Consider the following 10,636-nt stretch of genomic DNA (forward strand, 5'->3'; position numbering starts at 1 on the left):
GTAGTCCCAGCTACTTGGGAGGCTGAGGCAGTAGAATGGCGTGAACCTGGGAATCGGAGCTTGCAGTGAGCCAAGATTGCGCAACTACACTCTAGCCTGGGGGCGATAGAGCGAGACTCTGTCTCAAAAAAAAAAAGCAAAACAAAAAACTGTGTAACAAATGCAAAGATAACATATGAAGGAGACAAAAATATGTGTAAATTTTGATAAAAGGCTAATTGGGATTATATAGGAATAAACCATTAACTTTTAAAATTGAAGCATAATTGCATTGCATTTAGTTGAATGCAGTGTTTATAGAGTTCAATGAATTTTGAGAAATAAATTTGCCAATAAAGATATAGAAACTATCTACAAAGTCCCCTTGTGTCCCTTTCTAGTCAATACCCTACTAAGCTCAAAGGAAACAACTACTTTGATTTCTATTGCCACAGATTAGTTTTGACCTTCATATTGATGGAATTGTACAGTACCTAACTCTTTTGTGTCTACCTTCTTTTACTCAATATGTTTTTAAGATTCACCCAGGCTGTACTGTGTATCAACAGTGTGTTTATTTCTATAGTTTTCTTTTCTCACTTTTGAGTAGTCTATCACAATATGTATTTTTGTTGATGGATATTTGGGTTGTTTTTGACTTTTTGGTATTTTTAATAAACTAGGCATTCATTCTTATTGAGCAAAGTATTTCCCCCAATAGGACATGAAATTTGAAATACCTTAAGAAATTTCTTATTCATAAACAAAGTTGAACCAAGTGTAACTTAATGCTTATTTAAAGGCCTCTTCATGGCAGTAGCAATAAATCAAACACAGGTTTTAAAAATAGCTACTCTTTTTTGCACTGTTACATTCCAGTCCGATAAATATAACTCATTTACATAATTACATAAATTGTGGTTAAGCTCTGTATTCCACAATTTCTCTTAGCCCAGGAAGGCAAGAAGTGATAACAGCATTATGGGTGTCATTTATTTTCAAGAACAGACTTCAGTGAAGGAAGGCATGACTTAAACCTTGCTTTGTAGTAAAACACTTCATATCTTTGGGTGGATGTAACTTTCTGATGCCAAAGGACTCTGTTTCTGTGCCCATCTAGATTAGAAAAGGTAGAAACTCTAACCTTATTTATCAGTCTCTGTTTGACTAACAGTGTGAACAGTGAGAAAAGAAAACTATAGTAATAAAGCTTTATTTCTTTTTTAGAATGTTATTTCACAACCTCACTGGAATGTGGGAAGTGGAGTACTGCAAAAGCTGGAAGCAAAGATAGAAAGTACAGGCAAGGTTCACATAATAAATCTTCCTTTTAGGTTTGAAGGTTCTTTCCATAGATATTCCTTCACAAAGATATAATTTTATTTTAAAATAACCTGTACCTGGCTTTTATTTAAGGTCAGTTAAGTAACCAGTATATGAAAGTCTTTGTATGTTTCCACAAACTGTAAAAACTGTATTCTGGGTCGGATTGCTCCTTTTTTTTTTTCCTGAGACAGGGTCTAGTTCTGTCGCCCAGGCTGGAGTGCAGTGGCAACTACTGCCCCTACATTGGATTACAGATGAGGTTTCACTACCTTGCCCAGGCTGGTCTCCAACTTCTTGGCTCAAGGGATCCGCCTGCTAGGGCTCCCAGAGTGCTTAGATTACAGGCGTGAGCCACCCCACCTCGCCCAGATTATTCTTAAACTGGAGTCTTCAGGTCCCCAGGGTCAAGAGATATACACTTGACAGTTTAGGAGTTCTATAAAAATTTTTTAGTTTAGTTTTGTGTTTCATTTCAGTAATTGCTTAAAAACAATTATTTTCCCTCTCATTAAACTAAAACTTCTTTGGCAGTGATAATTCATAACCATAAAGATATTTTCCTGAAGTAGGATTTTAATTTCTTAAAAACTTTTTTATTGTGGTAAAATACATGTAACATAAAATACGCCATTTTAACCATTTTTAAGTGTATATACTTCAGTGGCATTAAGTACATTTACAGTGCTCTTTAGACTTTCATTTCTTACATCAGTATTTTTTACAGTGAAATTTTCAAAAGTATTTGTCAAGTTTCAAAAGAACTTTTTTCCTTTAAAAAGGGTTTGTATACTACTCAAGACTACGAATCACTATTCAAGGTAATAAATTCTTCTTACAATATAGAATTTTTCTCTTGATAAATTGAGCATTCTTTCTTTAGATAATGGGAATAATATACACCCTTATGGTTTTTCCCCTTTTTAAAACCTGGAAATAAAGAACAAAGTTCAGTGTTTGTGTAACCATTTTTCCTGTTACTCATATAATTATTTGCCCATCTATTTCTTATCTTTCTTTAGTTATAGATTTCTCTTTTTTACAGGGTTTGTGTTGTACCTTGCTTCAAATTCTTTTTTTTTTGAGATGGGAGTCTTGCTCTGTCGCCCAGGTTGGAGTGCAGTGGAGCGACCTCTGCTCACTGTAACCTTCGCCTCCCGGGTTCAAGGGATTCTCCTGCATCAACCTCCCAAGCATTCCTGGCTAATTTTTGTATTTTTACTAGAGACGGGGTTTCACCATGTGGCCCGGGCTGGTCTGGAACTGCTGAGCTCAGGTGATGCACCCACCTCGGCCTCCCAAAGTGCTAGGATTACAGGCATGAGACACCGCGCCCGGCCAAATTCTTTTTAGGAATTAGGTACTACGTAAGTTTTAAATGCACTCAGAAAATTCTCAAAGTAATAAATTGTACATTAAATAAATATAGCGGAATTCAGTCTAAATTATAGGAACTCCTTTTTTGATAACTAATATTTTTAAAGTACTAACTATGTGCTAAGGCACTGTGCTAATCACTTTTCTGTGATTTATCTAGTAATACTGTATGATGTAGGTACTATTATCACCCCACTTTAAGGAGTTTAAAGAAATGAAGAAACTTCCACAATGTCATGAAGTGGTCCCGCTAGGACTCAAGCCTGGCTGAATCCAAAGCTCAGGCTTCGAAGCACAATGTGTACTGCTTCTCAGGCTGCACATTCTATTTTACATTATTGGTAGTTTCTCTCTGGGGTTCTTTGTAGGAATGTTCACTGTCCCCCCACCCCGCCCCGCCCCGAAGTGGAACCCTGTCTTCTAACAAACTTTTTGCTGTTCCACCGTCTCCTGTCATGTTCGGCCTCTCAATGGAGTCCCAGCCCACACTCCGACTCTGGTCCCTGAACAGAGCCCCTTCCCCTCACACCATGGTCCCCTAGCAGAGCCTGGTCTCCTCAGACCCTCTTCTCCCAGCAGGGCCCCAACTCCTCACTCCGACGATTCCCCCAGAGTTCCGTTCCCTCAGATTCTGCTTTTCCAGCAAAGCTGCGATTCCTGTACCTCAGCAGAGAGCAATACCCCCTCGGCAAACTCTCACAGAGATGTCTTACAGAAGTCCCAGCCCAGCCCCTAATTAAGGGCACCTCTCTACCTTTCCCCTTCCCAACCTTCTCCCACAACTGGGCTTTCCCCGGCCCTATTCTCTTTTTCTGTTTATTAATTCTCCTCAACCTCATCACCGTCTCGTGGCCCAGCTTCAGGATTCCCCCGAAAACTCACCCACCGCACTGCCTCCTCAAAGTTGCGTTCCCAAACGGCGCAGTGCTCTCCCCACACTTAGGCTCCCAGCGCGGCTCCGGGATCTGCGTTCCCCAACTGCCCTCCGGTAATACGCCTTGCAGTTGATCAGCGCCCGAGGCCCCGCCCCCTCTGCCTCCATTGGCCAGTTCTCGAGAAGTCCCGCCCCTCCCGCTTCCAGCCCGCCTCCCCGTCCCGCTTCCCTTGTTTTCATTCCCCCTGTCACACGAGGCAGTGGCAAGCCCGAAGGGGAGGAGAGAAGGGGGCGGAAAGAGGGCGGAAAGTGAAAGGCGCAGAGGGCCTCTCTGTCTCCTGTCTGACTCGGTTCTCGACTGCTCCGGGCCGCCGATGTATTGTGGGATCGCAGAGCCGTCCCTGAGACGCTGGGATCCGCAGAGGAACCCACTTGAGAGCGCCTCCTGTCGTCCGTAAGGCTGCCCTGCCATCCCTCGGCACCCCAACTTCCCCCGCCCCCCCATCGCCTCCTCCTCCATCCTCCAGTTCAAAATGGCGACGGCGGCGGCAGCGGCGGCGGTGATGGCTCCTCCGGGCTGCCCGGGTTCGTGCCCCAACTTCGCCGTAGTCTGCTCCTTCTTGGAGCGCTACGGGCCGCTGCTAGACCTGCCTGAGTTGCCGTTCCCTGAGCTGGAGCGGGTGCTGCAGGCGCCGCCGCCGGACGTCGGCAACGGAGAAGGTAAGCGAGGGGCCCGAACGCCCGGCGGGAAGCGGCCCTGGCGCGCTCCTGTTCTCTGCTCTTCACAGACGCTCCAGTTCTTCGCGGCTTGGGCCTCCGCGGCTCTGTCCTCCCCCTGGGACGCAACTCCGCCGGGCTGGTCTTCTCCGCCCAGCCTCCGGGGTCTTGGGCAGTGGGGAGGCGGGGCGGAGGCCCCCTAGGGCCACTCGGCCGGGCGGGGAGCTGAGGTGGGGGCGTTGCGGGCTAGGTGTGGGCTGGAGGCAGGGAGGGGTCATTGTGTCGGTCTGCCACCCTAGGGACTGCTGCTTCGCGGCGGAGGGCGGCCCCCCACCCCGTCTCCCCCTTGGCGGCGGGGGAAGGGGAGCGCAGGTTCCGGCCAGCTTTGCGCTTTTCTCCTCCTCCCCACCCTAACTCCCTCCCCTCCTCCCACCAGTCTTCCCGACCATCTCGGGGAAGGCTGGGCTCGGCTGCTCCGGACACCTCCTTATCTCCCTTCACCTGGGTGGGCGGGGGCCAGCGGACACTCAACTCTCCCTCCTTCTGTTGGGAACTCCCCCGAGAGATTTGTCCCTTTTCCCTTTCCCTCGAGGGCTGGTTTAACCCTAAAACTCCTTCCTTGGAGTGGGGAGGTCTGTTCCTCCCCCCCGGGAGGGGGTTCTTCTCCATTCTCTGTAGGGGGGCGAAGTAGGTTCAGCTCCACTTTGGAGAGGAGAGGGTTAATTCCTCCTCCATAGTTCTTCTCCTTCCTCTCCCCACCTCCCCCAAAATAATAGACGAGCATCTCCCCACTTTTCCAATCCCTTCCCCCTTCATCTTGGCAGCCGGGCTTAGGCAAAGAAGTCGTCTCCCTCCCATTTGCACGGTAGGGTGGGGTGGTTAGTATGTAGGCTGGAGGAGGGGCTCTGACGGAGGGGGAAACAGTTGAAGAAGGTGCTTGTTGCTCATGTTTCTCTCTCTGGTGCCGCTGGTCTATTATTGGTGTTCGCAAGTGGTGCTCCTTCCACATAAGGCCACCGCGCGGGTGCAGGGCGCATGCTCTGCCCGGCCCCATTGAAACTTCCTGCTGCTGCTGCTGGTTCTTTCGCTGGAGCATCTCAGCGCTGCGCCTGCTGCCTCCAGCCTTCACACTGAGTGCTTATACTCATCCCCATTTATTCCCGATCCCTGCCTCTCCTTTTCTGGCACTTTTCTTTCCTCAGAGAAGGCTTTTTTGTTATACTCTGAGCATTGCCTTTATCTGGAAACAGCCCTTGGCTGGAGAAGAAACGTTTTCCAAATAGATCTCTTTTTTGTCCATATTAGCTGGCCAAAGTGAACTGGGTATTGTACAAGACAGATAGCTGTTTCCTTTCCAAGAAAGCAGGGTCGCTCTTCTATTCTCTATGTAAATGAAGAAGTTTCTGTTAACTGAATTTATTTGCATTGCTAGGAAGTGCCAAGTGTGAAGTTCTTCAGAATATTACCTATAAAGAATCTGTATGATGTTATGGCTACCGAAGATTCAGATTAATACAGCAGTTATAATACAGGCCTATTAATCTCTCCTTACCTGTCCACATCCCCTCTACCCGTAACAAACTGACTTACAAAAAGCTTATTTTTAAAAAATAGTACAAAATAGGAGGGTGACGTTATATAAAGGCTTCCCGCAGAATTTCTTTAAAAATTAAGCCCCATTGTAGTAATTTCATTATCAAATTGTATCTATCTTCCTTTTCTTATTTTTATTTATTTATTTTTTGAGACAGAGTCTCACTCTGTTGTCCAGGCTGGAGTGCAGTGGCAGGATCTTGGCTCACTGCCAACTCCTCCTCCCAGGTTCAAGCGATTCTCCTGCCCCAGCCTCCAGAGTAGCTGGGATTACAGGCGTGCACCACCACCCCCGGCTAATTTTTGTATTTTTAGTAGAGACGGGGTTTCACCATGTTTGCCAGGCTGATCTTGAACTCCTGACCTCGTGATCCACACACCTTGGCCTCTTAAAGTGCTTTACAGGCGTGAGCCACCACGCCTGGCCCCTTTTTTAATTTTTAAGAACGTAGTCATTGTGAAGTAGAATGCCTTAGTAAGTTGCTTTTAGGATGCCTTGGGAAGTGCTAGTAATGTATCTCTCAGAGAACGAACTGTGGGCGTTTGGGGAAAGGATGGCTAGCAAATTGTTTTGTTGATTCCCTTGGACCAAGATGAAATGCAGGTTTTCTGGGGTGGTGTGGTATTTTGGGTAGTATATGAGATTGCTTGCATCTCCGTTTCTTTTAGGTATTTTGACCACTGCATTTAGTTTATATTAATATCAGAGGAATAAAATATTAGAGTCAGTTTAATTGAATAGTGGACCACTAAGTAAGTAAAAATGACAGGTAACCTGGGCTAAGGAGGATCATTTATTTCAACCACTGCATTACCGTTGGTATAGAGTTGCTAAGGGGACTGATAATAGATCCTGTCATAAGGTGATCTTAGAATAATTATTAATTAATATTACACAGTTCAGAACACTTGGCAAATGAGAAGTCTCTGCAGGTGAAATGCTGTTACTGTGCAGGGAAAAGATTTTCAGAACTTTGATGATGAACCACGATATCATCATCAAAGTTGGCTTGTTGGGTGAACCACTATCGTTTTATCAGCTATTACAGACTTTCTGCCTGTTTCAAATAGCTGATAAGACGATAGTGGCTCAGCCAACAAGATTTGAACTGAGTCTTTTTGGGAAAGAGTTGTGGTGTACAAGAGTTAAAAGACATGGATTTAGTTCTTGCTACTGTTCTCTGAAGTTGATAGTATTATTCCTATTTGGCAGGCATAGAAACTAAGTAAGGCTCAATAGATTAAGGTGCCCAGGATTATATAGTTAAGGGTGAAATATTATTTCCAACCCAAGTCTGAGTCCAAAGCCACAAAATTATATACCTTGCCATAGGATCATGGTTTCCAAACTGCACCAAGGCACCCTAGAGAATTGTTGCCAACTCCATCTGATAGTTTAAATTTTCAAGTAGGATACAGTGGTAGTCGAAATTTGCTGGTTGCCAGGCGAACTACTGCCTTGACATAGTTCATGGTTTCAAGATTGTGCTACATTTCTGTAGATGATATATCTTTGTGAAGCTGGTTTTTTAGTGGTTGCTGTGGTAAAATGCACAAAAAAATCTGTATGCAGCAGGAAAGAGGATAGCAGGGCCCACTCTGATTCCAAGGTTTGAAAAGTTGTGCAGTGCCCAACAGTAATACACATTTCACAAGTAATTATGGTTAAGAATGAAGTAAAAGCATTATTTGTTGAAATGTAGCTAGGTTATTTTTTCACATGGCTACTGACTGCTTAATAAGTGGAAGTGTTATTATTTCTGGCCTAGGGCTGCTGAGAGAAAATTGCTGAGATACTGAGGGTGCTGTGAACCTAGAACGTTTGGGAACCTTTGTTCTAGAGACTATCATTGAGTTTTGGGGCCAGAAAGAAGGGACTATTATGTCATTGCCTTTATTTTTCAGGGAGGAAAATCAAGCTACAGAGGGAGATTTCAAGTGTATACAGCTAACTGTTGGTGTTAGTCAAATTCTTATTTGAAAAGCCCATGTATATGCTGAAATTGTCAAAAAATTTAGATTTATAGTTGATACTCAGTATAAAAGGATGTGCCAAATGAAGGTGGTGTTTTATCCTCCTCTCTCTGCAGTCTACTTTAGTCCTTCTGATTCTGTGCTTTGTGTGGGCTTCCCCAGGTTTCTCCTAACCGGAGGTAGATGATGGTGGTTATGGATAAAGTCAACATTGACTTTGTGAGATTCCTGACACCCAAGGCTCCTAAGTATCTTTCCTCGCCTGCAGAGAATATTTCTTTTCAAGAGAAAACTATACCACTTTATTCTTTAAAAACAGTCTGGTTATTGGTTGAGATGTTATATATATCTAATAAGTTTATTAAGGTAAATACAGATAACATGTTAGGATTCTCATAGTTTATACTATGGTTGGCTGAATTAGTTGTATATTAAGTAAGTTGAGCCGTTAGTTTTTTGTTTCATTTTTGCATTTAATTTTAATGATTTGAATTTTAACTCTTGAATATCAAAAATATCAAGGTTAAAAAAATATGCTTTTTTAACTGGAATTTTGTAACTATGATCTCTCTTACTGGTACTGTAACTGATCTGTGTGTGACAATATAGTTTTAGATGCGTTTGATAAAGTAGAAGGTGACTACTGTAACTGGGGCCACCATGTGTTGATTTAAACAAAAGATTTTACGAGGTGCATGTACTAGAGGTTGCACGAGTCTACAGTGGTAGATGATAGGGCATACATACATTCATAGTAGTATTGCTGGAGCCAGAGCCTGGTTAGGTTGAAACTTTTTAGTTGTGGCTCTTCTGCCTTTGAAAAAGTAAATATTCTTTGGGGCACTTAATAGAGGGAAAGAGAGAAATAGATTTCATCTCCACCGTTTTTGATATGTCCTAAAGTTATGGAGGTTTGGAGGGAGGTTGTTGGCATTGTCCTAGGAACTAGGAGGTAATGGAGACAGAGGGACTTGTCTGGCTACCATGAGCCTGTTAATGCAAACTGGCTGACTTTTTTGTCTTTTAATGATTAAAAAGTTTGCCTTAAATTTAGATGTTTTGTTAAATTCTCAAACAGACCACACCGGTAAGAAGGTAAGCAAGCATTTATTGTGAGTTCATTCACTTAATATGTAATATTGAGCATCTGCTGTGTACAGATGTAGCTACAGTAAATATTGTGGAGACTTTTTTTTAAAAAAAATTAAGAAGTAGCTAAACTGAGCTTGAAACTAATGACATCATTCAAAGACTTATTTTTTTTCTCTGAGATTTTATCAAGTGGAGCAATAGTCTGTGCATTCTAGTTTACAGTTGTAGACTAAAATTATCTAACAATTTTATGGTGTGATGCATGACCACATGCAATATGAAAAAGTAAGAATAATTCAGGCCTAAAGTACATGTTAAACTGAATCATATATTCAAGGAAGACAGTTATGTGTGTTGTTGGATTTAATAAAATTTTACTCTACCTGATGAGTATAGTCTTAATATATTATGCTTGTTTTTTTCTGGTTTTCTGTTTTTATTGTAGAGTAGATCCCACAAAAGGTATTAGGGTATTTTCTATTTTCTTTTAAAAACATTTAATTATATGGGCAAGTATAATGTACATTTTGTAATTACATATATTCTAGCAGGGTTTGATTTATAATTTGTTTAGCTTTATATGGTCATATCTGTAAGTTAGGTTTATATTAGCTAACTTTTAAACATTTTTGCTCACTCTTGCACAGTTGGGCACAAGCAGTGCCTCCAGGCAAATTGATGCCCAAACTAGAGAGAACAGCAGGCATTCTCTCCTTACTCTTCCACTTCCCCTTTTCTTCCATTTCCTGATCCTTATGTCTGAAGTTGCACCACCTTTAGCCATTTGAAGGGGCTGCTTCTTCCATATTATGCTTTCTTTCACTTGTATGCCATAAACGCAGTGCCTGCTAGCTCAAGTGTGCTCCGTATGAGATTTGTACCAGTGTGTTAGGAAGAAGGGAGGCACTGAAGTTCAAAAAACCCCATATTTTTGGGGTTTCCAAGTCACTAAACAATTGAACCACAATAATAGAGGAAACTGACTTAAACAGTATTAAACTGGTATTGCTTCAAACATTATCAAAGGATTTCTGAGGTGAATGCCTACTTTATAAAAATGTATTTTTTTGGTTGGGCGCGGTGGCTCATGCCTGTAATCAGCACTTTGGGAGGCCCAGGTGGCAGATCACCTGAGGTCAGGAGTTCGAGACCAACCTGGTGAACGTGGTGAAACCCTGTCTCTACTAAAAATACAAAAATTAGCCAGACCTGGTGGCAGGCACCTGTAATCCCAGCTACTCGGGAGACTGAGGCAGAAGAATCGCTTGAACCCAGGAGGCAGAGGTTGCAGTGAGCCAAGATGGTGCCACTGTACTCCAGCCTGAGCGACAGAGTGAGACTCTGTCTCAAAAAAAAAGGTTGTTTTTTTTTTGTTGTTTTTTTTCCCAGAGTTAGGACCTTGAATTCCTGGGCTCAAGAAACGCTCCTGCCCCAACCTCCTGAGTAGTTGGAACTACAGGCGCATGCCACCATGCCCAGCTAATTTTTAAAGCTTTTTTTGGTAGAGAATGAGATCTTGCTATATTGTCCAGGCTGGTCTTGAACTCCTGACCTCAGGTGATACTCCCACCTTGGCCTCCCAAAGTGCTGGGGTTACAGGCATGAGTCAGCACTTGTGGCTAAAACTCCTTTTTTTTTTTTTCTTTTTTCTTTTCTTTTTTTTTGAGACAGTCTTGCTCTGTCACCCAGGCTGGAGTGCAGTGGTGC

The 10,636-nt window shown here is 43.2% G+C and overlaps 2 protein-coding genes across 2 annotated transcripts in view; one reads left to right on the forward strand and one right to left on the reverse strand.

Moving 5' to 3' along the window:
- AAMDC (adipogenesis associated, Mth938 domain containing) overlaps positions 1-3,659 on the reverse strand; it is a 59,821-nt gene extending 56,162 nt beyond the window's left edge. The window contains exon 1 of the mRNA XM_011938929.1: positions 3,562-3,659. The gene's annotated coding sequence lies outside the window, so the exon portion shown is untranslated. The remainder of the gene's footprint in view (positions 1-3,561) is intronic.
- A 124-nt stretch (positions 3,660-3,783) lies between these two features.
- RSF1 (remodeling and spacing factor 1) overlaps positions 3,784-10,636 on the forward strand; it is a 172,378-nt gene continuing 165,525 nt past the window's right edge. The window contains exon 1 of the mRNA XM_011938967.1: positions 3,784-4,273. Within this exon, the coding sequence (XP_011794357.1) occupies positions 4,087-4,273 (187 nt within the window). The 5' untranslated portion in view covers positions 3,784-4,086. The remainder of the gene's footprint in view (positions 4,274-10,636) is intronic.

This window comes from Colobus angolensis, unplaced genomic scaffold (assembly GCF_000951035.1).
Source record: "Colobus angolensis palliatus isolate OR3802 unplaced genomic scaffold, Cang.pa_1.0 Scaffold179, whole genome shotgun sequence".
Taxonomy (NCBI): Eukaryota; Metazoa; Chordata; class Mammalia; order Primates; family Cercopithecidae; genus Colobus; species Colobus angolensis.